The sequence below is a fragment of the Triticum aestivum genome, chromosome 4A (genome assembly GCF_018294505.1).
Source record: "Triticum aestivum cultivar Chinese Spring chromosome 4A, IWGSC CS RefSeq v2.1, whole genome shotgun sequence".
NCBI classification, from domain to species: Eukaryota; Viridiplantae; Streptophyta; class Magnoliopsida; order Poales; family Poaceae; genus Triticum; species Triticum aestivum.
In genome coordinates, this window is record NC_057803.1 from 547,248,948 (window position 1) to 547,275,634 (window position 26,687).

The 26,687-nt window shown below is 44.4% G+C and overlaps 1 protein-coding gene across 1 annotated transcript; it reads right to left on the reverse strand.

The window, feature by feature from the left end:
- Positions 1-918: 918 nt before the first annotated feature.
- LOC123086869 (4-coumarate--CoA ligase-like 7) lies at positions 919-8,509 on the reverse strand. The gene is made up of 5 exons (XM_044508691.1): positions 7,337-8,509; positions 2,317-2,503; positions 2,053-2,198; positions 1,719-1,786; positions 919-1,408 (listed from the first exon to the last, which is right to left on the reverse strand). Exons 1-5 carry the CDS (start codon positions 8,360-8,362, stop codon positions 1,180-1,182), a joined length of 1,656 nt encoding a protein of 551 aa, XP_044364626.1. The 5' UTR covers positions 8,363-8,509; the 3' UTR covers positions 919-1,179.
- Positions 8,510-26,687: the final 18,178 nt, after the last annotated feature.

Here is a 26,687-nt window from a genome sequence, read left to right on the forward strand (position 1 = left end):
TGGAGCATCCAACTGTTACATGTTGGGGTGGGTAGGATATTTATATTCGGAGCAATCAAGATGTGTGAAATAACCAATAGGGGCACTGGGCACCTTATGGGCAACATAAACATGGCATAACGGTCGGATTTCAATATTAGCCCACGACTTACTTGAGGTACAAGTCAAGTTGACTCAACTACCGGTGATTCTTTCTCTAAGTCTAGAAGAACATCATCTCGGACTCGGAGAATAACTACTCTACCCGTAGATATCTCTCTCAAGAGACTAGTATAGGATCTACTCTTTAGGTGCGATTGTAGGATTAACCCCAAATTTCATATTTAGACAATCCGAAATTTTGTGAATCTTTTTTACAACATACCTGCGGGATATGTCTAAAGCTTCGAAAACATCATCTCAAAACTCAATCTACAGTTAGAGATTTTAAAAAGACAAATTTGATTGTGAATAATGTCAGCTTTGGGTAAATAGTATCTGACACTATTCACATCCGATTTTGTGTCTTTTTGGTTCTCATAGTGTATTTCGAATTAGGAGCTTAAACTTTTGAGCTTGTACATCAAACATGGATGTGTGTCCACAAGTATTTTTAGAATTTTTGAGCATAGTGTATTTTGGTTCTCATAGTGTAGTTCGAATTAGGAGCTTAAACTTTTGAATTTTTGAATACTTTGATTTTTCAAAGAAAATTTGACCGATTCTTGCAAAAACTTTCCAAATTTCAAAATGGCTGGGCTAAATTGGTTGAAAATTTCCCGATTGATCATTTAGGACTGAACCCACATGCCATAATTCTCCTTAACCGACTAATCAGAACAAATTTGTGTTTTTTGTTACCGATTAGACCTGAAGTTGTGGTTTTCTATTAAAAATCCTCGGAGTTGTGGTTTTGTGTTACCTCGACTCCAAAAGATGTGTATTTATGCAATTTCCTCAAAAATAAAATACTTTACGACATTTTCCAAGACGGCACTACTGGTTTGAACACTTGCTTTGAGCAGTCCACGGTTGCGATCTGCTACTACTTACATATACAATGGGATGGGGCGTCATTTACCATCCATTTTATTTGTACACGTCGGTTTAGGACCATGCACGCCTGACGACATTGAAAGTCTTGTTTCTGCCCATGGCAGCGCACACAGAAGAGGATCTCACCGACGGTCACAAGGTTCATCACAGTCTGGACACATGGCAAGGCTGCATATGGTCTGACAACTGCCTCCTCAAGATCTTCCCGGCCGGCGATTTGGGGATGGAGTCGACGAACACCACCTTGCGGACCTTCTTGTACGGCGCCACCTGCTTCGCCACGTGCTCCATGACCTGCGCCTCCGTGACCTTGCTCCCGGGCTGCCTCACCACGAGCGCCATGGGTATCTCTCCCGCCTCTTCGTGAGGATACCTGCAAATCCAGTGAAGCCGTCAGTACTGCAGGAGCTGGCATCGTTTACATGTTCATCGTATAGCATCACTCCAACCAAGGGTACAAAGCCCCTTGTCTCTATTTGCATACAAGCAAAGTACATCTCACAGCTATGTAGGCAGTTTTTTTTTCATTTCAAGCGTGCTCCTGTAATCCTGATTTGTAATCTGCCATGTTACTGTAAAATTCAAGACATGTTGCATCGGAGAAAGCGGACAGCAAGTTCGATTCAGAGTACGAACGAGATTTCTCGAGATTATTACGTATTTTAGTGGGGGTAATAACTTACGGCATAACTGCAGCATCCATAATTTCCGGCAACGATTGCAGGACAAGCTCCAGCTCTGCAGGCGCGACCTGCAACATTCAGTTATCCAGCTAAGCATCATAACCATGCAAGCCAACTTGGCATATACTCCCTCCATTCCTAAATATAAGTCCTTCTAGAGATCTCAGTATGGACTACATATGGATGTATGTAGACATAGTTTAGAGTATAGATTCACTCATTTTGCTCTATATGTGGTCCATATTGTAATCTCTAAAAAGACCTATATTTAGAAACTGAGGGAGTATACCGGAGTACTACCAAACACGTTGTTCAGGAGTTGATAAGAGCAGACCTGATAGGCCTTGTACTTGATGAGCTCCTTGAGCCTATCAACCACGAACAGAAACCCATCCTCATCAATGTAGCAAAGGTCGCCGGTCTTGAGCCAGCCTTCCGAATCGAACGCGGCCGTGTTCGCCCCGTCGTCGCCGACGTAACCTGCACAGACACAAAAACCATAAGTAATCTCAGCGCAAAGTCACAACAATCTGCGCGCCTGAAATAACCAACTGAGGGCGATGTGTGTTGCAGGACAATATGATGTTCGTGAGTTCACCTGTCATGATGGAAGGACCTCTCACGCACAGCTCCCCTTTCCGCCCGACCGGCAAGGGCTCGCCGGTGACGATGTCGACGATCTTCACCTCGACGTTGTGGGAGATACGGCCGGCAGAGCCTACGCGGGAGCACTCGTCCCGGTCGATCATCAAGGATATGCCTCCGGCCTCCGTCGAGCCATAACCCTGAAGCGGATAAGTCACTAGATTTTATAATGTTCACTGAAAATTTCCGCTGATGGCTCTTTTAACTACGATCAGCTTGAAACGCATGAAAAAACGTCAAGGTCGATCATCAAGGATATGCCTCCAGCCTCCGTCGAGCCATAACCCTGAAGCGGATTTACGCCACAAGGTTTTAGGAAACGTACTGAAAAATCTCCGTCGACAGAAATGACTCGTTTAACTACGATCAGCTTGAAACGCATGAAAAACCGTCAAAGAATTACGATCGTCGACATACATACTCCTCAACTACTCCTGAATAAACCCAACGAGATTCAGATCTACCAGATCCGGATCCGACAGACCACTTATTACTTGCCAGGTTCCCAGCGACACCAAACCCTTGCCGATGCAGCACATGGGCAATTGCAGGTGAGTGAGTGATGTGCAAGTAACGCAATTGTCGGCGGTTAAAAGCGGCCGAGATCATGACCTAGTCGGCTGGCGCGCGTCGGAGATTTTGTGCGATCTCAGTCCCATCACATGGTTTGTGATCCACCATCGATCCCGGCTATTGATTGCTGAAGCAACATCATTGCAGGAGAGGCAGGAACCGTAAACTTGGGTACTCCCATGTCCTGCGGCGACATGGCAGGCAGGCATACGAGCCACGATAGATGTGCCTCAAGAACAAGGTTGGAATCATGCGTTTAATTCTGTTGGGTACGTACTAGTACTGTGTTTCTGTGCTTGGTTTAAAGGATCCAAGGCTGATCGACAGTGGATACCGTGGTTCCAGACTTTTGGTTTCTGAAATATTTCGGGCAACATTGAACACTGACATTTCCGCTACTGCTGTTTTCGACTTGATCAATGACCAAATGTCCACGTCAACTTGACTGAATTTCAATCAAAAATTCAAATAACTCGATTATAGCTTGACTATGGCGCGAAATATGGGTACTTGTCGTAGCTCGTTTCCGGCTCTCTATATGTCATTCCTTGTACCTTCTTGTGTGTGTCGAGGGCTACATGTTGTAGCCGATTTGTTGTATATCGATCTTGTTTGTGAAAATGAAAATGGTCCGGGCCGACTTTTGCCTGCCGTAGCAGCTTAAAAAAGCCGATGGCCCCAACTTGTTGTTACTTAAGATTATCATGTTAGGCTAGTACTGTTGATGTATGCTCATCTTTCATGCCACATTTCTTTTGTGAAGGATGTCCTAAATAAATTCAATTGAAAAAAATAAGTTGTTATGTCAATATTGTCTAATTTTGAAACCTCAATTCCCGCCCCATAGCCATACCCGACCTACCTACGCTCGACGTGCCTAGCCATCACCTTTGAGATCTCCACGGTGGATCAGCCTCGAGATATTTCCCTCTTGAGTCTCGCCGCCACCAGCCGGGTTGACCACATCTCCTGCTCGGGCTATGTCTAATCCGATCAGGGGTCAAAACAAAAAGGCCCCTCCCCACTCGCACTTGTCTAACCTAGAACTCCCCTTCGCATGAGACTGCTCGCTCCTGGCTCGGCCTCAGGCCAGACGCTGCTCTCCAAATCATATTTTCAAGGAACTGATAAATCACTAAACCGTGTCGACGGGCCATGGCTTGAGCGGTGGTAAGGCTCTAGCGGAGAGGTGGCTTGAGATAAACCAAAACTCACAGTTTCATCGCCCGCGTTTTCGATGTGAGATTTGATTCGGTTTATCTTTTAAGAAGTTTGGAGAGAAAACACCGCTACTATATTAAGCACATTTCTCTTCCCAACATGAAAGCTGCACTTTTGGTGAAAATCGCCACATATTTTCTTACAACATATTTTATGTAATTTACGTATACGCGTGTGAGCGGTAATTATCCATATATACTACTAGTGTGAGGCCGGTCAAGGTCAAGCAAAAATATTGCGGAAGTATTACTAATATTTTATTACTTTTATATCTCCACAAAAAACGGTTACTTTTTTTGCGGGGTTTACAAGTCGGTTGGATTTACAAGTGGGGCATATTGTTATAATTTAACTAATAAAATATGTATAGTGTGCTGTAAAAATATATGGTTATGAACTTCATTTGATGACAAATTTTGAAATATATTTTTTGAAAAATATAATGATATATTTTTAGTCAATTGATTGAAGACCTAAAAATCCGCACCCGATTTATAAACCCGATGAAAAGAGTATCCCATATATGCGTCCCGTTGGAGTACCTGAAAAGGCTAGTCATCACGGTGATTGGCAAAAACAAAAGGTAAAAACTACAGTCATCACGGTATTCCCCAACGTTCTTCTGGAATCTCGATGCCTCTGTATGGTACAGTGTTTTCAATTGCGTAGATCGCCAGCTACTCTCCTTTTCTTCCATTACTATGGTCCCTACTCCCTAAATCTAAATGGGCCTTGCTTGAACCTTGAAGAAAAAACTGAAGTAGAAGCACTCTCTAAACTGAAGCACACTCATTAAAAAGAATAATAATGTACTCCGAAAGTCATTCTAACAAAGGAAGCAAATGCTCCAAGGAGAAATGGATACATGTTCGTCATTGTTCCGTTCGACGCAATTCGTGGGTTCAGTTTTACAGGTGGTTGTTTTTTCCAAATAAAAAGTTGTGCTGACTTTTTGTGTGTGATGTCGTACGGGTGGATTAGTCTTGGTTTTGGCTGTCCCGTCCACATCCCCAACCGTCACATTAGTTGTTTTCTGACACTACAAGTGGAGCATTGTGAGTACAATTAGGGTCAGCAGCATCACAATTTGGTACAGTATCTTACTTAGCGTCCACCGATGTCACGATCGAAAATAGTCGTACCTTTTGTTCGGGGTATAATCAAGTTATGGTGTTATTTCTTATGTCGCAGCTTTAATCATGTACGTAATTTATAGCCACTGTCCCATGAAGACCAATAGGGCGGCTCATTTGCTTGCTACTAAAGTGGCTCATCCACAAGACATTGTGTTTCTTTTTCTGCAGGGGAAACGTATTGAACGCTGAGCACCTGATTTCCCGTTCATGTAATAGCGGATGACCGTATCTCTATTTACCAACATAACATAATCCCCCGTAAAGGCTTTCCGTAAAAAAAATATAACTTTGAAACAATCACCATTGCAACAACAAAAACATACGTAGGCAATCCAAACAAAAATGCCTACCGCTTGATTGGAAGCCATCTACTTTGCCAACCTCCCTAAACTTACGAATTTCTGGCAAGTTTTGGAGTTGAAGGCTACCTCACTTTTGGACACCAATCAAGCACATTCATATTTGTTGATTGGGTTGTTCATTTACTCGCATCTTCCCTTTCTCTCATTTCATCCTACCTGATGAATCGATCCTAAAATATCACATTCAGCGGTGGAATCTGCAGATGGGAATATATATGGCAGTTTTGCTTTATCCGTAATGGTGGAAGGGCCTTCGGTTAGTTGTTTAAAACAACATTATATTGCCACACAAATAGTTTCACTAGTACAACTTTTCTTTAACTTAGTGTCAGACGTGTCTGGACAGTCTAACATAGTTGGTGGGGACATTGAATGTGCAATGTTACTACAACATTTTTTTAAGATGGCCTATTATTATGGTGTTTCTCAATTGATATATCTATATTTTTCTTGTTTCACCAATTCTTTCGATATGTGTTCTCTGTCCTATGGCACTAGCTTGTTGAGATTCATGCCGAAGAAAGTCGGTCATGTATAGTTCACTCGAAAAATCAAACCCTCTTTAGTAGTGCTCGGTAATTTGGACCTCTACATCATTTTCTGAATCCAATTTGTCTCATATTCAAATAGAGCATGCTAAACATGCAACGATTTTTTAATGGTTCTTGAAACTAGCTGGGACATTGTTATCTTCACCAAAACTTATAAACAATTTATTGTTCTAGACCCAGGGGACGACATTTCTCTACTGCAGTATACCTGCTGCTTGCGAATTTGTTCTTTATACGATGCGTTTGTCGACCCCGTTTATGTTAGACAAAGGTATCAATGAACATTATTGTACTTCCTTTGTAAAGAAATACAAGATCGTTTAGATCACTACTTTAATGATTTATAAACACTCTTATATTTCTTTATAAAGAGAGTACGATGCGTTTCGAGTATTGATCCATGTAATTTGGCCTTATGAAGATTTCTTCCGAGACTTGTCACATCCATTTTGATCCCCTTTGGACCTCTATAGCACTTTCTGAATCCAATTTCCCACATATTCAAACAGAGCACGCTACGCACGCAGCTATTTTTCTAATGGTTCTTGAAACTGGCTGGCACACTATTTCACCAAAACTTTTTTTTGCAGGTTTATTTCACCAAAACTTATCAACCATTTATCGTTCTAGACCCAGCAGACAACGACATCTCTCTATCTTCCAAGTGCAGTGTACCTGCTGCTTGCGATTTTGTTCTTTATACGATGCGTTTGTCGATCCCGTTTATGTTAGACAAAGGAAACAACATACGCATAATTTTAGAACCGGAAAATATCAGTGCGCATTGGGTGTACTTCCTTTTGGACTGTATACAAGTACTTTTCTTTTAACTGTATATATGTGTATACTTGTTTTTTGAACTTTGTGCTTTCTGTTGACATTGTATGTTTTGAGGTTGCTTACTACATACTCCCTCCGTTCCAAATTACTCGTAGCAGAAATGGATGTATATAGAATTAAAATACATCTAGATACATCCATACTTAGGACAAGTAATTGGGAACGGAGGGATTGTACTGCTTTCTGTTAGTGATGAAAAAGCATAAACGTTTTCTTCGGAAAAAGAAAAGAAAAGTATAAACATTTCGAATAGAAGAAACGACATATACTGTAGATGTGGAAACACTAACCATGCACAGATCCACGTGAGGGAAACGCCGGCGGAACTGCTCCGCCACCGACGTCGGCAGAGGGGCGCCGCCGCAGACCACCCGCACCAGACTCGTCAGCCGGCATCGGTCCTTCGTCATCCCCAGCACCACGGGAGGCGCCACCGTCATCTCCGTGACCTCCCACCGCTGCGCCGCCTCCAGCATCCCCCTTAACCCCGCCCGGGTGGCCGCGTCCGTCATCACGACGGTGGTAAGCCCCTGCGCCAGCCCGTTCAGCGCGAAGAAGAAACCCATGGAGTGGAACATGGGAGCGCCCATCAGAGTCCTCTCGTTGACCTTCCGCGGCCTCACGTGCCGGGCATGGAACCCCGCCGCCTGCGCGATGAAGCTCCGGTGCGGCAGCGCCGCCGCCTTCACCCGCCCTGTCGTGCCGGAGGAGTACTGGATCGTCGCCGTCGCCGACTGGCACACTGCTCCGGTGTCAAGCGGCGCCGGGTCGTTCTCCCCTTGGTCGCTGTGCAGGAGGGAGCGGAAGTGCGGGGAGTCGAGGAGGATGGTGGGGAGGCCGGCGGGGAGCTTGGCGGCGGTGGAGGAGACGGCGAAGGCGACGGACGCGCCGGACAGGGCGACGAGGCGCGCGACCTCGCCGGCGGTGAGGGCCGGGTTGGCCGGGGACACGACGACGCCGACGGCGAGGAGCGCGAAGTAGAGCACGGGCACGTCGAGGCGCGCGGGGGCGAGGACGAAGGCCACGTCGCCGCGGCCGAGCGGGACCGCGCGCGATCGCAGGGCGCCCACGAGCGCGCGCACCTGGGACAGGAACGCCGGGTAGGAGACGGCCTCGCCGGTGGCGGCGTCGAGGAGCGCGGGGTGCGCGGGGAGAGGGGACGGCAGCAGCGACAGCGCGAAGGCCGGGAATGTGAGCGGGGCGTCCGCCGGCGGCAGCGGCAGCGGCGGGCGGAGGCTGACGAAGGACCTGGTGGTTGCGCGGTAGCCGGTGCGGGCGTCGATGGCGCCGCTGCGTTCGGCGAGGGCGCTGGACATTTTCAACGGGGAAACTCGTGGTCGCGCGTGGGGTGAAGTGAGGAGCTGGGAGGCGCGGAGGTGGCGGGGGAGGGACGCTGTGGCATTTGACAGGGAAGCCTGCGGCAATGGATTTGAGCAGCGGTGGTTGACAAGGACCAGTAATCAATCGGGCAGGCTAGTAGACAAGTCACGCGGCAGTGGTAGCAGAGCAGGCATATGTGTCATCTAGCCCTCTCGATTCTCGATGCTTGTCACGTGCACAAAATATGCATTACCCCTTCGGTCTAAAGTGCGTCTCCCAGACCGACCCTCTAATCTGCCGTGACCGTCCGGACTATACGATTCGTATGGAGTTAATTGCCTGGAAGTACCACACTTGAGGCAGCTATAACGAGTTAGTATCACTATTTAGATTTTTTGCAAGTCATTATCACGTTTGAGGCTAGTCGTTGCAATACGGGCTAAGCCGCGTATAACTCTGTGTTGACGCTGTATCTGACAACCCGGCCCCACCAGTCAGTTGACCAGCCGCCGAACCGGCTCGGTCGGTCTACCTGGTCGAACCCAACTCCCTCAAACCCAACTCACTCACTCCCCACGAACCCTAGCCCTCGCCCTGCTCGAGCTCTCACCCGCCGATTCGCCGCCGACCGCCGCGCATTCCCCGGCCGCCACCGCGCCATGGTCCACGAGGATGAGAGCAGCGACGACTACTCCAGCCTGCAGTATATGAACTCCTCCGACGACGACATCATGTTGTACCGGGTTAGTGGTTTAGCTAGGGTTAGGGTTAGTGTTCCTGCTTTGGGGATTTGATCTTTGATTTGGGGGGTTTTGGTTCATTTTGCTACTACAGATCCTTGCCAGCATTGAAGACCAAGACTACATGGCATTGAGACTGAAACCATTGTTCCCTGCCAGCACCATGGGCTGCCATGTGAGAGGCGTGTAGCCTTTGAGGGATTTGACACGGCCAATAGGTTCTTAGCCTGTCCTCTGAAAGTAAGATTCTGCACTTTCTATGTTCTGTTTATTAAAATGAGTTGGTAGTAGCCCCACAGTATTTTTAATTAGTAGTAGTTTGGTCCAAGTTAGATTATCTTTTTGTGATTGCCATTCTTTATCCAATTACTAGTACTGATGCACTGATGCTGGTCATTGGAGTAGGCATATGTTAATTTAATATGTGGCCAAGAGCTTAGTTTCGAGTGCACAACATTGTTTAAGCTTTGATCCTGATAGTTTAGTGCTTTATGAGTGCTTTATAGTTGATGTACTTTTTGTGATGATTAAATAATGTGGCAATGTGATTTGGTTGCCGTGCACATGTTGTGTTGTTCTTCAGTTAGTTAGTTCTGTTGTTCTTTAGTTCTTTACTTAAGATCATATTCTTTAATTGTAATATTTAGTGTAGTTGTGATGTTCTTTACAATCAAATCCTTTAACAAATATAGGTGCTGAATATATTGCAGGAAGGTCAGAACTGTGGCTCTGTTGAATGGGTTGACCCAGAGTGGCCTCCTACAGTGCAGAATGCATTGTTGAAGCTATGGGAAATGTATCAAGATAGTAGGAGTGATAGGAGGAAGGATAACCTGGAGAGTTCACTCACTATTCACAATTTGACAGAAGAAAAATATAAACTGGAGGCCAACTATGACAAATTAGTTGAAGATGTTCATCAACTTTTGAATGCCCAAGAGGATAGGGTGCTGGATTTCAGATATTTGCAGTCTAAGATGGAGAGTGCAGAGGAGAGGAAAGCTGAGGTTACCAACTCAGTTGTCTCAGATATGAAGACTGAGATGGAGAAGAAAGTGTTGGGGAACGTAGTAATTTCAAAAGAATTCCTACGCACACGCAAGACCATGGTGATGCATAGCAACGAGAGGGGAGAGTGTGATCTACGTACCCTTGTAGATCGACAGCGGAAGCGTTAGCACAACGCGGTTGATGTAGTCGTACGTCTTCACGGCCCGACCGATCAAGCACCAAAACTACGGCACCTCCGAGTTCTAGCACACGTTCAGCTCGATGACGATCCCCGGACTCCGATCCAGCAAAGTGTCGGGGAAGAGTTCCGTCAGCACGACGGCGTGGTGACGATCTTGATGTTCTACCGTCGCAGGGCTTCGCGTAAGCACCGCTACAATATTATCGAGGATTATGCTGGAAGGGGGCACCGCACACGGCTAAGAATATGATCACGCGGATCAACTTGTGTGTCTAGGGGTGCCCCCTACCCCCGTATATAAAGGAGCAGGGGGAGGTGCGGCCGGCCAGGAGGAGGGCGCGCCAGGAGGAGTCCTACTCCCACCGGGAGTAGGATTCCCCCCTTTCCTAGTTGGAATAGGATTCAGGAGGGGGAAAGAGGAGAGAGAGAAGGAAGGGGGCGCCGTCCCCCTCTCCTTGTCCTATTAGGACTAGGGGGGAGGGGCGCGTGGCCCAGCCCTGGCCACCTCTCCTCTCTTCGACTAAAGCCCACTAAGGCCCATATACCTCCCGGGGGGTTCCGGTAACCTTCCGGTACTCCGGTAAAATCCCGATTTCACCTGGAACACTTTCGATATCCAAATATAGGCTTCCAATATATCAATCTTTATGTCTCGACCATTTTGAGACTCCTCGTCATGTCCCCGATCTCATCCGGGACTCCGAACTCCTTCGGTACATCAAAACTCATAAACTCATAATATAACTGTCATTGAAACCTTAAGCGTGCGGACCCTACGGGTTCGAGAACAATGTAGACATGACCGAGACACGTCTCCAGTCAATAACCAATAGCGGAACCTGGATGCTCATATTGGCTCCCACATATTCTACGAAGATCTTTACCGGTCAGACCGCATAACAACATACGTTGTTTCCTTTGTCATCGGTATGTTACTTGCCCGAGATTCGATCGTCGGTATCTTAATACCTAGTTCAATCTCGTTACCGGCAAGTCTCTTTACTCGTTCCGTAATACATCATCTCACAACTAACTCATTAGTTGCAATGCTTGCAAGGCTTATGTGATGTGCATTACCGAGAGGGCCCAGAGATACCTTTCCGACAATCGGAGTGACAAATCCTAATCTCGAAATACGCCAACCCAACATGTACCTTTGGAGACACCTGTAGAGCTCCTATAATCACCCAGTTACGTTGTGACGTTTGGTAGCACACAAAGTGTTCCTCCGGCAAACGGGAGTTGCATAATCTCATAGTCATAGGAACATGTATAAGTCATGAAGAAAGCAATAGCAACATACTAAACGATCGGGTGCTAAGCTAATGGAATGGGTCATGTCAATCACATCATTCTCCTAATGATGTGATCCCGTTAATCAAATAACAACTCTTTTGTTTATGGTTAGGAAACATAACCATCTTCGATTAACGAGCTAGTCAAGTAGAGGCATACTAGTGACACTTTGTTTGTCTATGTATTCACACATGTATTATGTTTCCGGTTAATACAATTCTAGCATGAATAATAAACATTTATCATGATATAAGGAAATAAATAATAACTTTATTATTGCCTCTAGGGCATATTTCCTTCAGTCTCCCACTTGCACTAGAGTCAATAATCTAGTTCACATCGCCATGTGATTCAACACTAAGAGTTCACATCACCATGTGATTAACACCCATAGTTCACATCGTCATGTGACCTATACCCAAAGGGTTTACTAGAGTCAATAATCTAGTTCACATCATTTATGTGATTAACACCCAAAGAGTACTAAGGTGTGATCATGTTTTGCTTGTGAGATAATTTTAGTCAACGGGTCTGTCACATACAGATCCGTAAGTATTTTGCGAATTCTATGTCTACAATGCTCTGCACGGAGCTACTCTAGCTATTTGCTCCCACTTTCAATATGTATCTAGATCGAGACTTAGAGTCATCCAGATCTGTGTCAAAACTTGCATCGACGTAACTTTTACGACGAACCTTTTGTCACCTCCATAATCGAGAAATATTTTCTTATTCCACTAAGGATAATTTTGACCAATGTCCAGTGATCTACTCTTAGATCACTATTGTACTCCCTTGCTTAACACAGTGTAGGGTATACAATAGATCTGGTACACATCATGGCATACTTTATAGAACCTATGGTTGAGGCATATGGAATGACTTTCATTCTCTTTCTATCTTCTGCCGTGGTCGGGCTTTGAGTCTTACTCAATTTCATACCTTGTAAGACAGCCAAGAACTCTTTCTTTGACTGTTCCATTTTTGAACTACTTCAAAATATTGTCAAGGTATGTGCTCATTGAAGAAACTTATCAAGCGTCTTGATCTATCTCTATAGATTTTGATGCTTAATATGTAAGCAGCTTCACCGAGGTCTTTCTTTGAAAAACTTCTTTAAAAACACTCCTTTATGCTTTGCAGAATAATTCTACATTATTTCCGATCAACAATATATCATTCACATATACTTATCAGAAATGTTGTAGTGCTCCCACTCACTTTCTTGTAAATACAGGCTTCACCGCAAGTTTGTATAAAACTATATGCTTTGATCATTCTATCAAAGCGTTTATTCCAACTCCGAGAGGCTTGCACCAGTCTAAATGGATCGCTGGAGCTTGCACACTTTGTTAGCTCCTTTTGGATCGACAAAACCTTCCGGCTGCATCATATACAACTCTTCTTCCAGAAATCCATTCAGGAATGCAGTTTTGACATCCATTTGCTGGATTTCATAAAATGCGGCAATTGCTAACATGATTCGGATAGACTTAAGTATAGATATGAGTGAGAAACTCTCATCATAGTCAACACCTTGAACTTGTCGAAAACCTTTTTGCGACAATTCTAGCTTTGTAGATAGTAACACTACTATCAGCGTCCGTCTACCTCTTGAAGATCCATTTTATCTCAATGGCTCGCCGATCATTGGGCAAGTCAATCAAAGTCCATACTTTGTTCTCATACATGGATCTCATCTCAGATTTCATGGCCTCAAGCCATTTCGCGGAATCTAGGCTCATCATCGCTTCCTCATAGTTCGCAAGTTCGTCATGGTCTAGTAACATGACTTCCAGAACAGGATTACCGTACCACTTTGGTGCGGATCTCACTCTGGTTTACCTACGAGATTCGGTATTAACTTGATCTGAAGTTACATGATCATCATCATTAGTCTTCCTCACTAATTGGTGTAGTAGTCACAGGAACAGATTTCTTGTGATGAACTACTTTTCAATAAGGGAGAAGGTACAATTACCTTATCAAGTTCTACTTTCCTCCCACTCACTTCTTTCAAGAGAAACTCCTTCTCTAGAAAGGATCCATTCTTAGCAACGAATGTCTTGCCTTCGGATCTGTGATAGAAGGTGTACCCAATAGTCTCCTTTGGGTATCCTATGAAGACATATTTCTCCGATTTGGGTTTGAGCTTATCAGGATGAAACTTTTTCATATAAGCATCACAATCCCAAACTTTAAGAAATGACAACTTTGGTTTCTTGCCAAACCACAGTTCAGATTGTGTCGTCTCAACGGACTTAGATGGTGCCCTTTTAAACGTGAATGCAGCTGTCTTTAATGCATAACCCCAAAACGATAGTGGTAGATCGGTAAGAGACATCATAGATCGCACCATATCTAATAAAGTACGGTTATGATGTTCGGACACACCATTATGCTGTGGTGTTCCAGGTGGCGTGAGTAGTGAAACTATTTCACATTGTTTTAACTGAAGGCCAGACTCGTAACTCAAATATTTTACCTCTGCGATCATATCGTAGAAACTTTTATTTTCTTGTTACGATGATTCTCCACTTCACTCTGAAATTCTTTGAACTTTTCAAATATTTCAGACTTGTGTTTCATTAAGTAGATATACCCATATCTGCTCAAATCATCTGTGAAGGTCAGAAAATAATGATACCCGCCACGAGCCTTAACACTCATCGGATCTCATACATCAGTATGTATTATTTCCAATAAGTCAGTTGCTCGCTCCATAGTTCCGGAGAACGGCGTTTTAGTCATCTTGCCCATGAGGCATGGTTCGCAAGCATCAACTGATTCATAATCAAGTGATTCCAAAAACCCATTAGCATGGAGTTTCTTCATGCGCTTTACACCAATATGACCTAAACGGCAGTGCCACAAATAAGTTGCACTATCATTATTAACTTTGCATCTTTTGGTTTCAATATTATGATTATGTGTATCACTACGATCGAGATCCAACGAACTATTTTCATTGGGTGTGTAACCATATAAGGTTTTATTCATGTAAACAGAACAACAATTTATTCTCTTACTTAAATGAATAACCGTATTACAATAAACATGATCAAATCATATTCATGCTCAACGCAAACACCAAATAACACTTATTCAGGTTCAACACTAATCCCGAAAGTATAGGGAGTGTGCGATGATGATCATATCAATCTTGGAACCACTTCCAACACACATCGTCACTTCACCCTTAACTAGTCTCTGTTTATTCTGCAACTCCCGTTTCGAGTTACTAATCTTAGCAACTGAACTAGTATCAAATACTGAGGGGTTGCTATAAACACTAGTAAAGTACACATCAATAACATGTATATCAAATATACTTATGTTCACTTTGCCATCCTTCTTATCTGCCAATCACTTGGGGTAGTTCCGCTTCCAGTGACCAGTCCCTTTGCAGTAGAAACACTTAGTCTCAGGCTTAGGACCAGACTTGGGCTTCTTCACTTGAGCAGCAACTTGCTTGCTGTTCTTCTTGAAGTTCCCCTTCTTCCCTCTGCCCTTTTCTTGAAACTAGTGGTCTTGTCTACCATCAACACTTGATGTTTTTCTCGATTTCTACCTTCGTCAATTTCCGCATTACGAAGAGCTTGGGAATCGTTTCCGTTATCCCTTGCATATCATAGTTCATCACGAAGTTCTACTAACTTGGTGATGGTGACTAGAGAATTCTGTCAATCACTATCTTATCTGGAAGATTAACTCCCACTTGATTCAAGCGATTGTAGTACTCAGACAATCTGAGCACATGCTCACTAGTTGAGCGATTCTCCTCCATCTTTTAGCTATAGAACTTGTTGGAGACTTCATATCTCTCAACTCGGGTATTTGCTTGAAATATTAACTTCAACTCCTGGAACATCTCATATGCTCCATGACGTTCAAAACGTCTTTGAAGTCCCGATTCTAAGCCATTAAGCATGGTGCACTAAACTATCAAGTAGTCATCATATTGAGCTAGCCAAACGTTCATAACGTCTGCATCTGCTCCTGCAATAGGTCCGTCACCTAGCGGTGCATCAAGGACATAATTCTTCTGTGCAGCAATGAGGATAAACCTCAGATCACGGATCCAATCCGCATCATTGCTACTAACATCTTTCAACACAATTTTCTCTAGGAACATATCAAAATAAACACAGGGAAGCAACAACGCGAGCTATTGATCTACAACATAATTTGCAAAATACTACCAGGACTAAGTTCATGATAAATTTAAGTTCAATTAATCATATTACTTAAGAACTCCCACTTAGATAGACATCCCTCTAATCCTCTAAGTGATTACGTGATCCAAATCAACTAAACCATGTCCGATCATCACGTGAGATGGAGTAGTTTCATTGGTGAACATCGCTATGTTGATCATATCTGCTATATGATTCACGCTCGACCTTTCGGTCTCCGTGTTCCGAGGCCATATCTGTATATGCTTGGCTCGTCAAGTATAACCTGAGTATTCTGCGTGTGCAACTGTTTTGCACCCGTTGTATTTGAACGTAGAGCCTATCACACCCGATCATCACGTGGTGTCTCAGCACGAAGAACTTTCGCAACGGTGCATACTCAGGGAGAACACTTCTTGATAATTAGTGAGAGATCATCTTATAATGCTACCGTCAATCAAAGCAAGATAAGATGCATAAAAGATAAACATCACATGCAATCAATATAAGTGATATGATATGGCCACCATCATCTTGTGCTTGTGATCTCCATCTTCGAAGCACCGTCATGATCACCATCGTCACCGGCGCGACACCTTGATCTCCATCGTAGCATCGTTGTCGTCTCGCCAATCTTATGCTTCCACGACTATCGCTACCGCTTAGTGATAAAGTAAAGCATTACAGCGCGATTGCATTGCATACAATAAAGCGACAACCATATGGCTCCTGCCAGTTGCCGATAACTCGGTTACAAAACATGATCATCTCATACAATAAAATTTAGCATCATGTCTTGACCATATCACATCACAACATGCCCTGCAAAAACAAGTTAGACGTCCTCTACTTTGTTGTTGCAAGTTTTACGTGGCTGCTACGGGCTTAAGCAAGAACCAATCTTACCTACGCATCAAAACCACAACGATAGTTTGTCAAGTTGGTGCTGTTTTAACCTTCGCAAGGACCGGGCGTAGCCACACTCGGTTCAACTAAAGTTGGAGAAACTGTCACCCGCTAGCCACCTTTGTGCAAAGCACGTCGGGAGAACCGGTCTCGCGTAAGCGTACGCGTAATGTCGGTCCGGGCCGCTTCGTCCAACAATACCGCCGAACCAAAGTATGACATGCTGGTAAGCAGTATGACTTATATCGCCCACAACTCACTTGTGTTCTACTCGTGCATATAACATCAACACATAAAACCTAGGCTCGGATGCCACTGTTGGGGAACGTAGTAATTTCAAAAAAATTCCTACGCACACGCAAGATCATGGTGATGCATAGCAACGAGAGGGGAGAGTGTGATCTACGTACCCTTGTAGATCGACAGCGGAAGCGTTAGCACAACGCGGTTGATGTAGTCGTACGTCTTCACGGCCCGACCGATCAAGCACCGAAACTACGGCACCTCCGAGTTCTAGCACACGTTCAGCTCGATGACGATCCCCGGACTCCGATCCAGCAAAGTGTCGGGGAAGAGTTCCGTCAGCACGACGGCGTGGTGACGATCTTGATGTACTACCGTCGCAGGGCTTCGCCTAAGCACCGCTACAATATTATCGAGGATTATGGTGGAAGGGGGCACCGCACACGGCTAAGAATATGATCACGTGGATCAACTTGTGTGTCTAGGGGTGCCCCCTGCCCCCGTATATAAAGGATCAAGGGGGGGTGCGGCCGGCCAGGAGGAGGGCGCGCCAGGAGGAGTCCTACTCCCACCGGGAGTAGGATTCCCCCCCTTTCCTAGTTGGAATAGGATTCGGGAGGGGGAAAGAGGAGAGAGAGAAGGAAGGGGGGCGCCGCCCCCTCTCCTTGTCCTATTCGGACTAGGGGGGAGGGGCGCGTGGCCCAGCCCTGGCCACCTCTCCTCTCTTCCACTAAAGCCCACTAAGGCCCATATACCTCCCGGGGGGTTCCGGTAACCTCCGGTACTCCGGTAAAATCCCGATTTCACCCGGAACACTTCCGATATCCAAATATAGGCTTCCAATATATCAATCTTTATGTCTCGACCATTTCGAGACTCCTCGTCATGTCCGTGATCACATCCGGGACTCCGAACAACCTTCGGTACATCAAAACTCATAAACTCATAATATAACTGTCATCGAAACCTTAAGCGTGCGGACCCTACGGGTTCGAGAACAATGTAGACATGACCGAGACACGTCTCCGGTCAATAACCAATAGCGGAACCTGGATGCTCATATTGGCTCCTACATATTCTACGAAGATCTTTATCGGTCAGACCGCATAACAACATACGTTGTTCCCTTTGTCATCGGTATGTTACTTGCCCGAGATTCGATCGTCGGTATCTCAATACCTAGTTCAATCTCGTTACCGGCAAGTCTCTTTACTCGTTCCGTAATACATCATCTCACAACTAACTCATTAGTTGCAATGCTTGCAAGGCTTATGTGATGTGCATTACCGAGAGGGCCCAGAGATACCTCTCCGACAATCGGAGTGACAAATCCTAATCTCGAAATACGCCAACCCAACATGTACCTTTGGAGACACCTGTAGAGCTCCTTTATAATCACCCAGTTACGTTGTGACGTTTGGTAGCACACAAAGTGTTCCTCCGGCAAACGGGAGTTGCATAATCTCATAGTCATAGGAACATGTATAAGTCATGAAGAAAGCAATAGCAACATACTAAACGATCGGGTGCTAAGCTAATGGAATGGGTCATGTCAATCACATCATTCTCCTAATGATGTGATCCCGTTAATCAAATAACAACTCTTTTGTTTATGGTTAGGAAACATAACCATCTTCGATTAACGAGCTAGTCAAGTAGAGGCATACTAGTGACACTCTGTTTGTCTATGTATTCACACATGTATTATGTTTCCGGTTAATACAATTCTAGCATGAATAATAAACATTTATCATGATATAAGGAAATAAATAATAACTTTGTTATTGCCTCTAGGGCATATTTCCTTCAGAAAGATGCAGAGATATTCAAGCTGCAAGGGAAGTATGAAGTCCTGATGAACCTGACAAAAGCCCAAGGCACTGTCATCAGGAACATGAAGTTCAACCATTTGAAAGAGAAGGAAGTGCATAGTGCAGCCATGAGGAACTTGCAGTTCCAGGTTGAAGAACTAACTAAGTCTATGGAGAAGCTCAAGCAAGAGAATCTGAAGCTGATGCAGGTGGATGAAGTCACTAAGTCTCAGGAAGAGCTCACCCAAGAGAATCTGAAGCTGAAGGATCACATTGGTGATCTGAAAAAGGGACATGATAAGCTCATCCAAGAGAATCTCCAGTTGAAGGGTCACATGGGTGGTCTAAAAAAGGGACACGACAAGCTCACTAAAGACAGGGCTCAGCTCAAGCTTCAGATTGCTGATATGTTGAAGGCAGAGGAGAAGAACAAGCAGAAGATGAAGGGGATCCAGGCCATCTTGGATGAATGAACAAGATGAAGAGGCTGCTTAGTTGAACTTTTGTGAAGTAGTATCAATGGATCTGTTCTGTATGTGTGTATGGTTCTGTAAGAATCTATTAAGTATGTTGAACTCCAGTATGTTGAACTCCAGTTTGAATTATCGGTCTGTTAGAAGTTATGAACTATGTTGAACTCCAGTATGTTGCTGTAAGAATCTATTATGGTTATGTTCTGTGTGGATCTATTAGTTGGAATTATCTTGCTTTCATATATGCTTCATAGAATGGTGAAGTTAAGAAGTTTTGTCATCTTTGTTTCATGGATGTAGATAAATAGATAGATAGATAGGTAGATAGATAGATAGAATGGAAAAGCTATATTGGGTTCCGTCGATATTGACAACCCCTAAAGTTTAAATTTTGGCTATGTTGGGTTCCGTCGATGTCGATAACCCCTAAAGACTACACTTTGGCTATTTTGGGTTCCGTCGACGTCGACAACCCCTAAGGACTAAAACTTTGGCTATATTGGGTTCCGTCGACGTCGACAACCCCTAAAGACTAAAACTTTGGCTATGTTGGGTTCCGTCGACGTCGACAACCCCTAAAGACTAAAACTTTGGCTATTTTGGGTTCCATCGACGTCGACAACCCCTAAAGACTACACTTTGGCTATTTTGGGTTCCGTCGACGTCGACAACCCTTAAAGACTAAAACTTTGGCTATATTGGGTTCCGTCAACGTCGACAACCCCTAAAGACTAAAACTTTGGCTATATTGGGTTTCGTCGATGTCGACAACCCCTAAAGACTAAAACTTTGGCTATGTTGGGTTCCGTCGACGTCGACCACCCCTAAAGACTAAAACTTTGGCTATGTTGGGTTCCGTCGACGTCGACAACCCCTAAAGACTACACTTTGGCTATTTTGGGTTCCGTCGACGTCGACAACCCCTAAAGACTAAAACTTTGGCTATTTCGGGTTCCGTCGATGTTGACAACCCCTAAAGACTAAAACTTTGGCTATATTGGGTTCCGTCGATGTCGACAACCCCTAAAGACTACACTTTGGCTATGTTGGGTTCCGTCGATGTCGACAACTCCTAAAGACTAAAACTTTGGCTATTTTGGGTTCCGTCGATGTCGACAACCCCTAAAGACTACACTTTGGCTACTTTGGGTTCCGTCGACGTCGACAACCCCTAAAGACTAAAACTTTGGCTATATTGGGTTCCGTCGACGTCGACAAGCCCTAAAGACTAAAACTTTGGCTATATTGGGTTCCGTCGACGTCGACAACCCCTAAAGACTAAAACTTTGGCTATGTTGGGTTCCGTCGACGTCGACAACCCCTAAAGATTAAAACTTTGCCTATTTTAGGTTCCGTCGACGTCGACAACCCCTAAAGACTAAACTTTGGCTATGTTGGGTTCCGTCGACGTCGACAACCCCTAAAGACTACACTTTGGCTATTTTGGGTTCCGTCGATGTCGACAACCCCTAAAGACTACACTTTGGCTATTTTGGGTTCCGTCAACGTCGACAACCCCTAAAGACTAAAACTTTGGCTATTTTGTGTTTCGTCGACGTCGACAACCCCTAAAGACTAAATTTTGGCTATGTTGGGTTCCGTCGATGTCGACAACCCCTAAAGACTACACATTGGCTATTTTGGGTTCTGTCAACATCGACAACCCCTAAAGACTAAAACTTTGGCTATATTGGAGCATAACTGACATAGTTTAGATTCATGAATAATAACAGATAGAGTACTCTAACAGATAGCATACATAACTTGCCCCTCATCTCTTGGGGCATCACTGATATAGTTTATAAACATGACTCATACATAATAGAAAGAGTACTCCTCCAGAAAGCATGTCAACCCAAAATGATAACTGTTTTGAAACATAAATAACTTGCCCCCTCATATCTTGGGCATAACTGACATAGTTTAGAAACATGAGACATGACAGTTAGATATTTCCACTTGTAGTAAAAAAGGCCATCCATCCAGTATGCTCTTGTTGGTGCTCTTCCTGGTGCAGCCTCTGCTCTTGCTGGTGCTCTTGCTGGTGCTGCCTGTGCTTCATCAACATTCCTTGATCTTCTAGATGCCTTGCAAAAATGAAGGAAACATGAAGAGAAGGAAACATACAATAAATACAAAACATATATAGTACTAGTTAGCAAGGTGCTTACCACATGCTTATTTTTTCTCAAAGCCAACTCTGGTTTCAATTGTTTGCTGCGGCTAGTATATCTATGGCCTTGGAGCCCACAGTTGCTGCATATTATAGTGGCCATTCTTGAACTCTCTTTTGGCTTTGGAACCTCAAATCCGCCCTTTATCCTCTTCTCTTTCCTTCTTCCCTTCTTCACATGAAATTTAGGTGGCTCTATGTCTGGTCCTGTTGTCTTTGTCCAATCATGTTCACCAGGAACAAGATATATCATTGGTTCATATGCTGCTAGGTAAAATGGTTTTTTGAAGAATTTGCACACATAGTCCTCTGGAAACCTTTTTGCCTTGTTAATTGTTGATATTTCATGGTTGCATGGTGTGCCACTCAGGTCCCACTTTCTGCAACCACATGTATGAAGTTCCAAGTTGACAGCATGTGTTTGCTGCCCACTGGTTACTTGCCATAGATTAACACCAGCTTGAATGGGTTTACAGAATCTGGCCCTTTCCTTTTCCACCTCTAACTTCTCAGCATAATGGGATGTGATCTCCCACAGAGCTGCCTTTCCACTCTCTCTATTCCTATGCCACCTCACCATTTGCTTATTCTTAATACCATCAATCATAGTCCTAATGGTTTTTTTTCCTAAAATCAAGGATGTACTTGTTGAACACCTCAGATAGGTTGTTAACAACCAAGTCTGTCTTACAGTTTGTGTCAAAAGCATGCCTAGCCCAGAATCTTGCAGGTATTCCACTCAGCCACTTCCAAGCTTCCTCACTCTCATTTTTTAGATCATTCATTGCAATGTCAAACTTGTGTTGGTTATAAGCATAACTAGCATTATCCATGCATTTCTTAAGATCTTCTCCCCTAAACCCAGCATTCTGGAAGTTTGCATACAAGTGCCTAAGGCAAAATCTTTGGTGGCAATTTGGAAATACTTGATTAATTGCATTTAGTAGGCCCTGTTGACATAGCATATCATACTAAGCTACTGACATCATAGTATAAGGACCAAATTTGCATAAAGATAAACAAGGGGATGCATTCATACCTTCTGTCTATCAGACATGATAGTATAAGTTCCAAATTTTCCAACTTCTCCTCCTAGACATATCTTAAGTTGGTGCAGAAACCAACACCAATTTGTTGTATCCTCTTGTCCAACAATACCAAATGCCAGTGGGAAAATGTTGTTGTTGCCATCTCTACCAGTGGTAGCAAGTATTTGAGCTCCAGTGGTGAGCTTAATAAAGTAGCCATCAACACCTATATTGCATTTGTAAGATCAAATTCAGTAACTATATGAAACTATCAAACTATTCTATATATGTCATCTACAAGAATGGATACACAATTCTATATATGTCATATAAAAGCAATGAGCAAGTTCATTCACTATATAACACTACTAAACATACTTAAGTTGTACATGTCACTAACCTACTAAATAAAGCACTAAAATAAAGCATATAAAACATGTCACTAACCTATGAATGGTATGCATCCACTAAGAAAGCCCTCCCTTGCTCCATTGATGCAGAAGAACATAGCATGAAACCTTGGTCCTGGATGTGGTATTTTTGTAGTAGGTTTTGGAGTTACAGTTGTAACTATAACTCTACTCCCAGGGTTTGTATCCATGATTGTTTGAGCATAGTCCCTCAGCCTGGGATGTTGTTTCTTGTGCTCTCCTAAAACAGCCTCTGCAGCAAGGTTTTTGGCCCTATAGGCCATGTGCTTGGGCACATCAACACCATACTTCTCATTGCAGTTGTCAATCAGAGTCAAAACACTTGTGTTTGGATCAGACCTGAACAGTGACTCATATGTCTGTGCAAGCCACTTTGCACTAACCCTTGATGTCTCTGTACTGCTAGGGTAAGTGTGCTGCAGCCTCATTTTTTATTGAAAATGTCTTCTCCCCTTTGATAACTGCTGCAACTATGAAGAACTGACAATGCTCTTGTTTGCAGCAAACAATTATCCTTTTGTCTGAGTTTCTATGATACCTGAAATTTCTGGCCTGTGTAATGTGCAAGCTCAATAGAGCATCTCTGAATTGTTGCTGATTTTTGAAACACATGTGCATACATAACTGTTGATGTGGTTGCTCCAGTTTTTCATTATACCATATCCTTGCTGGCCTTTTCAATGCCCTACTCTTCCTTCCTTTTGGTAGGACAAATGCTAGTGGCTCAAATTGATCATCTTCACTATCCAATAGCAACCCAGTATGTTCTTCATCTGATGATGGTCTGAAATCTGGTTTCAATTCCTCTAACACATTAGAATGTGTCCTACTGGTGGGCCCTCTCCTAACTGGCAGTTTTTGCCTCTTTTTACCAGCTGCTTTCATGGGTGGTTCCTTCTCCTTCTCAGAATCTTCCTCCTCATCCTCCTCAATCTCAAACAACTCCTCAACCTCAGTGTCACCCTCATAGTGTAGTTGTTCCTTATCTGAATGTTCATCTGTTTCTTCATCTGAATCTTCATCCTCTTCTAGTTCTTCATCTGCTAGCCTCTTTCCCTCTATTATCTCTGTGTCTTCAGCAATCCTGTACTTCTTCATGCAGAAAGGGTTGTTGTCACCGTCATATGCCCCTTGAGAGTCATCACTACTCTTATATCCCTCCTCTTCCTCTTCTTCCATCATAGATTTGAGCTTTCTTAAGCTGACATTTTTGCTCTCTTGTGTGCACATATCAGTAGGTTGTACTAGTGCACTACTGTTGCTTCTTTGACTCTCATAAACAACACCATTATCATTAACGGCAAGCACAGGAGGATCTCTCAGATCATACACAACAGGTTCTTGATATAAAACTGTGGCTAATTTTTCCTCACTAACATGAGATGCAGTACTGACAAATGATGTGGCCCTGACTAACAAGTTCAGAACTAAATTGTCCTCATTCTGCTTCTTAATTTCCTGCAACTTGATGTTTGTGTCTATCAAATCTAGGCCATGCTCTCTCTGCACTCCTATGCCTGTATTACCCATGTGGTACAATTCATCACTGAAGTTAAATCCTTGTGTTCGCATCAGTGCATACAAATTCAAATATGTGACATCTGAGTTGCATATCTTCCTATCCAAATTATGCTGAGCATCGAAATGAATCCTAACATCCCAAACAGCATCATCCAAACTACAATGGACAACAAAATTGCACATTTTCAGTTCAGTAAACCTAACCCTAGCCTGAATCATGGCACAGAGAGTAGAGAGGGAGAGGAGAGAGCACTTACAGCAGGCCACCCAATCCATGGCTCCAGTGATGGCTCGTGGTAGGGTTGGCCACCCATATCTCAGCCAGCCGCAGCCGCTGCTCCATGGACAGCGGCGCCTCCATGCCCTCGTCGTCGTCGCTATAGTAACCTGACGAACTGGACTCCCCACCCTAGACTTCGATTCCTCTGTGCGCATCGCTCCCGAGTCCGGGGAGGTCTCCGTACCCGCCCACAACGCCACCGCTGCTCCGGCCACCGCCACTGCCGCCCAGACTAGCCATCGTGAGGAGAGGGAGAGGGAGAGGAGAGAACTGCTAGGGTTCGACCGAGCCAAGACTAACCAAGCCGGGTCCGTCCTAGCCAGCCGAGCGACGCACCGGTTCGGCGGCTGGTCAACTGACTGGTGGGGCCGGGTTGTCAGATACAGCGTCAATACAGAGTTATATGCGGCTTAGCCCATATTGCAACGACTAGCCTCAAACGTGGTACTGACTTGCAAAAAATCTGAATAGTGGTACTGACTCGTTACAGCTGCCCCAAGTGTGGTACTTCCCTGCAATTAACTCATTCGTATGTATTTAGCCATCCAATACCGTACTGTATCGGTTCACTGAGCGGTCCCGTCGTATTTTTTTCTTTCGGCATACCTGAGACAAACTCGGGGGTTTCACGGGAGTCCAGATAGCAGACACGTAGGACTCCGACACACCAGGCCCACCCAAAATCCCTTCCGGACCCGTGCCTCCATCCCCCATTTTCTCTCTTTTCCTTTTTCTCTCTCGCCTTCACCACCGCTCCACCACCCTGGTCGCCCCGCCACACCCCCACCGGAACTCGACGAGTCCGTCACCTCCAACGGTACACCCGGGTTCCAAGTCGCTTCTCCTCTGCCGCCGTTCCGCACCTCTCCTCTGACCGCCACACAGGTACCATCAGCTCCTACGATACTCACCATGTTTGGAAACTGTTCTGTGAAATGCCCGTGCTAAATATTCTTGTCCCTTTTTCTTTGAAGCAATGGATACAGATATGGAGTATATATACGAGCACTATGTTGAGTCGTCTAATGACTCGTCCAGCGAGGAGGACTACACGAATGAGATGACGATGATGCAGGCGGTCTTTGCAGACGCGGATCATGCGAAAGAGCATGTTCTCAATTTCAAGGTATCGATCAAGGGTCATTGAGTGCTCAACCGCAGCAGGGCGTGTAACTATTTGATGTTAATGGACGACTACTTTGCCCCTGATGCCTTCTTTGATGATACGTTTCGCCGATGCTTTCAGATGCGAAAAATGTCTTTGATCATCTCTACCATGGCGTCCGATCCTTTGATGAATACTTCATATTCAAGGACGCCATGGGAAGGATTGGTTTCTCTGGTTATCAGAAGTGCATGGCCGCACTCGGATGCTTGCATATGGCACGGACGCTGATTCGTGGGACGAGTACATACGGACGTCTGAGAGCACATGCGAAGATGTCATAGCCAGGTTTGCAAATGTCGTGGTCGAGGTGTTTGTACCTCAGTACCTAAGAGAACCAATTGTGGTAATCACAGAGGCTCTTGGCAATCTCGGAAGCAAAAGGGTGCCAGGTTTGCTCAGATCTCTTGACTGCATGCATTGGAAATGAAAGAAATGCAAAAGCTTTATAAGGGCAATATCAAGGTCATATTAAGAAGCCCATCATCATCCTGGAAGCAGTTGCATCACATAATCTTCGGACTTGGCACGCTTTCTTTGGCATGCCCGGGTCTCACAATGACATCAATGTGTTGCAACGATCATCATTGTTTGCTAGGCTGACCAAAGAAAAAGTTTCTCCTTGCCACTATACTGTCATTGGGCATGAGTACAACATGTGCTATTACTATCTGGTTGATGGTATCTATCTTCCATGAGTTACCCTTGTGAACACCATCTCTAATCCAGTTGGCCAGAAAAAGTCTAACTTTGCCCAAACACAAGAAGCATCTAGAGAGGATGTTGAGAAGGCATTTGAAGTTCTGCAGGCACATTTTGCAATTATTCGTGGACCTGCTAAACAATGGGATCTGAATACCTTGTGGGAGGTGATGAACTGTTGTGTG

Excerpts from the sequence above, each read along its gene's own strand:
- LOC123086869 (XM_044508691.1), bottom strand. The coding sequence starts at position 8,362 with ATGTCCAGCGCCCTCGCCGAACGCAGCGGCGCCATCGACGCCCGCACC. Across the intron at positions 1,787-2,052 it reads TCAAGTACAAGGCCTATCAG|GTCGCGCCTGCAGAGCTGGA; the intron begins GTCTGCTCTTAT and ends TGAATGTTGCAG. Across the intron at positions 1,409-1,718 it reads ATGGATGCTGCAGTTATGCC|GTATCCTCACGAAGAGGCGG; the intron begins GTAAGTTATTAC and ends CTGGATTTGCAG.